The 6,962-nt window shown below is 39.2% G+C and overlaps 1 protein-coding gene across 1 annotated transcript in view; it reads left to right on the plus strand.

Annotated features, from left to right (window-relative positions):
- Nucleotides 1-6,962, plus strand: part of Csnk1g1 (casein kinase 1, gamma 1) — a gene marked incomplete in the record, with an annotated part of 150,627 nt that overhangs the window by 70,708 nt on the left and 72,957 nt on the right. Inside the window, 1 exon segment of the mRNA XM_013518865.1 lies at nucleotides 3,480-3,549. Within this exon segment, the coding sequence (XP_013374319.1) occupies nucleotides 3,480-3,549 (70 nt within the window).

The following is a 6,962-nucleotide window of genomic DNA, read 5'->3' on the forward strand; positions in this document are numbered from 1 at the left end:
ACCATTTCTCCAGAAACAACAGTCCTGTTCCTAGTGTTTTAACCCACCTCAAGTTCCATGGTGATTTGTCATCACTATTTCTGTTTGACTTCTCCTGAAATTATTTTTAGAGACTTTGCTGCTGCAATTCTGTAAATGGCTGCTTTGATGGTGATAAGGTGGATGATCTGGAATGATCCCGTCTCTCTGAAAAGGAATGAGGACGGCAGAGACTGTTGTCCTAGTCTCACTTTTCTTTTGACTGGAGAATCTTGAGAAACTTGTAGTCCAGTGATTGTTGCTTTTACATTCAAAGCAGAGTTAAAGTTTTATTTCATAGAGTTTCCCTGTGATATGAAATATTCCAGTCTGCCTAAGTTGATCTTAGTAAGGTACGATCTTACTAAAAGCATGAGATAAACTGAAAAATTTCAAGGACACCTCTGAGTCTCTGGTTTATGGATTCTTTATCTTAAGAAAAACGCAGAAAATTTCAAATGGATTTAGGAAAGAGTCTTCAAAGAATTTAAAAAATAAAAGAATTAAAAAATAGAACCAATGAGGAAAAGTTAAATGAATTAAAATTACATTGCCTGTAGGAAGTCAGTCTAGGGAGTGATTGAGCTGTTTATAGTATTTGAAGATAACTAATAAAGTATTCCTAGATTGTGAGAAGCCATTTTGTCTTGTTACTGAGAACATACAAGAAATAAACGTTTCAGTAATGAGATTTAAGTTAAACATACAGGCCTTCTGAGCCATGAAACTTGTTAAACACTAGCCATGAATTACCAAGGGGAATCACTGGCATCTACTTCCTTGGAGTTTGAATAAAAAGTTCTGTCACTGGGAAGAAATAATAACAATCTTTTCAAACAGCAGTGCTGGGGAAACCGCATTTCCACATAGGAAGTGCGATTTTAAAAAAAATACCGATGAATATTTAAAATTTAAAAATCAGTTATAATAAAAGACATACTGTCCTTAACCTCTCTCACAATAGTCTCCCTGCTTTGAACGCACTTACGCTGTCATTCTTGCCACTTCTTGAAGTGGTTCTGGAAGTCCTCTTTTGTGAGTGTCTTTAGTTGGGCTGTCACAGTTGTCTTGATGTCCTGAATTGTTTCAAAATGTGTACTTTTCATAGTCATTTAGACTTTGGCAAAGAGCAACATGTGGCCCAGTGTCAGACGCACAGGAAGAAGACACATTTTTTGGCTGTTTCTTTTACTTATAAAATTGTTACTTGACTGTGTGTATAGTACATGATTACACTCACTGTGGGGAACGGGTTGAAGTCACATTTTAAAGAGCCTGCCTTTCCCTTGGACAGCACCTGCAGCAGCATACACCACAGTTTTTCTTTCTTTCTTTCTTTCTTTTTTTTTTTTTGTTTTGTTTGTGGTGCTGGGGATTGAAGCCAGGGCCTTGTGCATGCAAGGCTAGAGCTCTACCACTGAGCCACATCCCCAGCCTCCACCACATTTTTTATCCTACCTCGTACAAGGAAGTTGGACCTTTCCCTTATGCTATAAAAACAACTTGCGATGGAGCAGACACCTAAGTGTGAGGTCTAACGCTATAAAACTCTTGGCAGGAAACATTGAGGAATGCACTGTGACCTTGGAATTGGCAGTGGTGTCTTGGATATGACACCAAAATCACAGGCAGCAAGTAAAAAAATAAGTAAATTGAACTTCAACAAAATTTAAAACTCCTGTGTATCCAAGGACATTTAGCAGAGTAAAGAGGTTGAAAAGATTTGAAAATATCCAATAAGAGATATCTAGAGTTTCCCATTTTAACCATTTGTCATTGGACATTTCTGTGTTATTAAGTACATTGGAATTGTTGTACAGCCATCATGACCATCTGTCTCCAAAACTTGGTCTTCGCTAGCTACAAGTTTGTTCCCATGAAACATTAATCCTCCTTCCTCCTGTCTCCAACCGAGGCGGCCACCGTTGTGCTTTCTCTTTCTGTGAGTTAGACTGCCCTCAGCACTCGTGGGAGTGGGGTGATCCACACTGTCCTTTGTGACTGGCTTATTTCACTCAGCATGGTGTCTTCAAAGTTCATCCTGTTGGAGCACGTCAGCGTTTCTCTCCTTTTAAATCTAGATAATAACTCCATTAGAGGCAGTTGCTACATTTTCCCAGACATCATCTATTGAGTCTCTGCTTTCAGTTCTTTGGTGTATGTATACACTCGGAAGTAGAGTCACTGAATTTAATACTTTAAAGAATTGACATGCCATTTACTGCAGCAGCTGCACCATTTCACATTCCTGCCAGCAGTGCACAAGGTTCCAGTTTCACATTTGCCAGCACTCGTTTTCTGGTTTTGATAACAGCCATCCTAGTAGGTGTGTAGAAGAAGTTTGTGATGATTTTTGCTTACCACGTATTTACAAAAGGGACAGGAAATCTTATCTTTCTCCATTGGGCAGTCCCATGTTTTATTGCCTTGTGAGCTGTTTGCCTGGTACACTGTCAGTTCAGAGAAACCAACCAGTCAGGTTTTTTTTTTTTTTCCCCTTCTCGGTTATGCTGTCGAGGCTGGCCTTGAACTCAATATGTACCCTAGGCGGGATGAAACTCAGTGATCCCACCTCAGCCTCCTAAGTGCTGGGATTGTAGGTGTGCACCGCCACGTGTGGCCACCAGCCAGTTCCTGACGTTTGAAATAGAGCAAAGTGTGGTTATTTGGCTGCTTTTCTCTGGGAACCTCCACCTCTAGGAATTTGAACACTGCGTTACTCGAAGTTGCATATTAAATTGTACATATAGCTTTTAATTCTCCTAAGTGTAAAAATATGCATAAGGATGTTCCTGAGAGCATTGTTTGTAATAGTAAAAGCTGAAAAATACGCAGATACGCACAGAGAAATGTTTTAATTATAAAAAATACTGTACACCTTTACTGCCATGGAAAGATGTCATTGTCACATTTTAAAATTCAGAAACACATTAATAAGCAGCAGATACAGTATGATCTATATAAAAAATTCTTTATGAGTCCATACTATATATAATACATGAGTAAATAAGTATTTAAAAAACACAAATGTTAGTAGTGGCTGTCTTACTGTGGTAGCTCAGATTATTTTTACTTTCTTTCTAAGTGAATTTTTTGAACACTTAATATTTTTCTAAAAATAGTAAAACTGTTCTAACATCTTCCCCCCAGATCATAATTAAACAAACAGGAAATCTATCCATTTTATTTTTATTTTTTAAGATTTCATATTTGGTTTCTAGGGAAGACACATTTTGAGAGAGTATTTCACATGGCAGGAGCTGATGGCTCACAGAGAGTGTAAGTTTGACTGCTCGTAGGAGAGGTTGATATACTCTAGCTCGTTGTAGCTGTCCAGAACTTTCAAGGACAAATTGTGGTAAGAACACATTATCACATATAGGTATTAGCCCTTTTTCACTCTGAGAATCTAGGAATTGGAAAGTCCCATTTGCCTAAGTCTGATTCTCTTTGGGTTTCAGGAACCAATAAAATCACGAGCTCCACAGCTTCATGTAGAGTACAAGTATTATAAACAACTTGGCAGTGCAGGTAAGTCAAGATTTTTCTTTTTTTCCCCTCTAGTTAATACAGATTTTATTTGGAAGCCCTAAAATAGGCATGTTTTTATTTGGCGTACCCTTTTTGTCAGACCTGCTTGCTGGCTAGCGAACCAGAAGGTTCTTGCTCTTTTGTTCCTAGGGCATGATTAAGTTGGCTGGTGCTCTGTGATCCCCTGACCGTTCCCACAGATCAACCTTTAAATGTTTACAGTTGCTTCAGATACCTGTGTGGGGTGGAGTTTTGCTTTTTGGTAGTTCATTCCTTTTTGTTTGTTTGTTTATTTTGGTACTGGGGCTTGAACCCAGGGCCTTCACACTGAGGTACATTCCCAGACCTTTTTTAAATTTATCTTTTTAATTTGAGATAGGGTCTCACTAAGGCACTAGGTTGCTCAAACTGGGCTCAAACTTGCAGTCTTCAGGCCCCAGCCTCCCAAAGTGCTGGGAGAGGCTGAGGCAGGAGGATCATCACAAGTTTGAGTCCAGCCTGGCCTACATAGTGAATTCAAGTTTAGCCTGAACTAAATGAGATCCTGGCTCAAAAAAAAAAAAAAGTGCCAGGACTACAAGCATGTGCCACTGCACCCACTTATTCTTTTCATTTCTTTATGTATACCAAAAAGAAAGGAAAAAAGATTGATAATGTGCAAGCTGTAGTCTGTGTATTGAGACACATTCTAAAACACCTCAGCACTGTCTTTTATCCATTGTTTTTGTTAGTTTGCAAGAGCTATCCATATGTTTACAATAACTGACCTTTGGGGATTTTTTTTTTTAAGGTACTAAGGATTGCACCTAGGGTCTTGCCTTTGGCTCTGCTACTAAGCTAGCTTCCTAGCTCTTTTGAGGATTTGGCTAAATTGCACAGGCTGGCCTCGAACTTGTGATTCTTGTTCCTTAGCCTCCCAGGTAGCTGGGGTTTCCGGTGTGTGCCATTGTACCTGGCATCTTCGGATCTTTTTTAAAATTAAGTTTGTAACTTTTTAAATGTCTGCTGTTTACCAAAAAGCTCCAATTTCTAAAATATTGTACTAACTTGCAGAAAAATATCTTGACTAAGCAAATGTACCAACCCTAAACAGGCTGTAGTTTTAGGTCACCTCTCAAAAGATGAAATCTTTCGTAGCTAGTTTCATTAGTTGACATTTGTAGAGGTTCCTCTGTTTTTATGCCCCTGTAGGTGTGCTACTTTTACGTGAATGAAGCATGGTTGGAAGGGACTATTTGTGGAATTTTACTTGAATAACACGCAGTAGCTATAGAATTATATACGAGCAATTGGGTATTACTGAAGTTTTATAACCTGACAATGGCAGAAATCAGCTGTTGTTATAATTTAGGGAGACATGACGGGTATTTGTCTTTCGCTGAATTTAGTGTGTGAGTTTTTGTTAACAGTAGGTAGCTTCTTGATACATTTCTTGACTAACTGTATCCTTAAACATGGAGTAATTTTCCTGGCATAAAATATGAGACTGGTAACTGCACTCACAGGTGTATTTGTGTATATATATATAAACCATATATATATATGGTTTAAGGTTTATCTTCTCTGATGTTGTAGTGTTCAGTTTTAATTGTTGTTCCTCTTATATTCTTCCTGTTTCATAATGTTGTTCTGAGTTTCATAAATTTCACAGTGATGATTATCACAGCCCACTTATGATAAGGATGTTCTTGCATCTCTCACAAATCTAAGACATAAGTAGAAACATACTTAATCCAGCCTAACTGGGGGAAGGGGCCAGGCAATTTACAGGATGTACTGTGTAAGTCCTTCCAGATAGACCCAGCAGATGATGCCAGTCTTCCTTTTCTAATAATGAGCCAAGTCATTACACACGGTGGCACATGTAGTGCTGGTAGCTTGGGAGGCTTAGGTGGGAGTATTGCTTAGGCCCAGGAGTTTGAGACCACCACATCTCAAAAAACCAAAACAAGGCTGAGCATGTACCTTGGTGGTACTGCACTTATTTGGCCTGTTCAGGGCCTCAGAACTATCAAAAAAGGAGCCTCCAAAAATCTCACCAACTCGTTACATAGGGATCAAATCTTTGCTGCTTTGAACTTTCTCTAAAATACAAAACAGTACAGTCTTGAAGTTCTGGCATTGGTTGTGCACCAAAAGCAAGGAGCAAATAGAACATTGGAAGAAAGGGAATTATAAAGGAGCACTAGCTCTGAGACTGCACATCAGTCATTGCCGTTGTGGGGATAGAAGAGCTGTGTGGCAGCGTCAGGCCAGCTGTTACAGTGGGCTGGCTGTCTTAGATCTCTCTCTAGAATATTTTCTGACAGTCAAAAGTCAGGAAGCCTTCCAGTTTTTATGTGAAGTTCAGTGGCAGTTCCTGTCCCTTTTTTTTTGGCTCCTTGAGCTCACCCTGTCCTCTTAACATAACTGAAGTGGGCGGTATTGTCTTAATGGATTCTTGCCAGCAACTAATGGTAGCCACAACGTTTTCCAAAAGAGGAAGAACTTCGGAGATGTATTCCAAATTTCTCTCCAGCGTAAGAACGGCTTTTAGGATTTACTTAATGGTTATCTACCGCTCCTTGACTTCTAGCCAATAGTGTTCACCATTATTCTAGATAATTCATTGACGGAAAGCATAAGACATTTGAAGTTCTTGATATTGGTCCAAAATCTGCTATTTTCATTTTCATGGAACATAGTTGGACTTTCCTGTATCGATTCAGAGATACTCATCACATCTATTGGATACTCCCCCATTTACTATCCACCTCCAACTCTTTTTGGCCAAATGCTTTTGGTTCATTCAGTCTTTTTGCGTAGCATGCTTTAAGGTTTTTCCCTGTTATTGCTACACCAGCAAGCACACGCGCACACACACAGGTGCGTTCACGCGCGCGCGCGCACACACACACACACACGACACCTTTAGTTTTGAGGTGTTCCTCTTAAACCAGCCTCAAAAGCAACAAGAAATAACTTCACACATGTCTTCAATCTGGACACAAAGTTTCTCTTAATTTACATTAGCTTCCCCCCCAGCTTTATTGAGGGGTAATTGGTAAACAAAAATTACATATATTAATAGCCATTTCTTACAGGTGGTCATCAATGCGTTTATGGAGTCATACTCAGCTGAAACCTATAAATCTTTTACATAAATTACCATCAATGAAGTGGGTTTTTTTTTTTTTTTTGCATTTTGTAGTATATAATAGGTTTTGAGCACCTAAACCTTTCTGTTATGGTTGAAACATTGTGTCAACTTGGGAAGTCTAGAGGTTTGGCTAAGTGTCTCAGCAGGAAGCCAGGATACTTACTTTGTATACATCCTGAGCCTGTGAAAGAGGAGGGCAAAGATTATGTGAGAGCTACACGCCCCTTAGGTGGGGGTAGCCTGTTTACAAAGTAAAGCAGAGAAAGAAGCTGCT

The sequence above is a fragment of the Chinchilla lanigera genome, unplaced genomic scaffold, assembly GCF_000276665.1.
Source record: "Chinchilla lanigera isolate Chin_1 unplaced genomic scaffold, ChiLan1.0 scaffold00049, whole genome shotgun sequence".
Classification (NCBI taxonomy): Eukaryota; Metazoa; Chordata; class Mammalia; order Rodentia; family Chinchillidae; genus Chinchilla; species Chinchilla lanigera.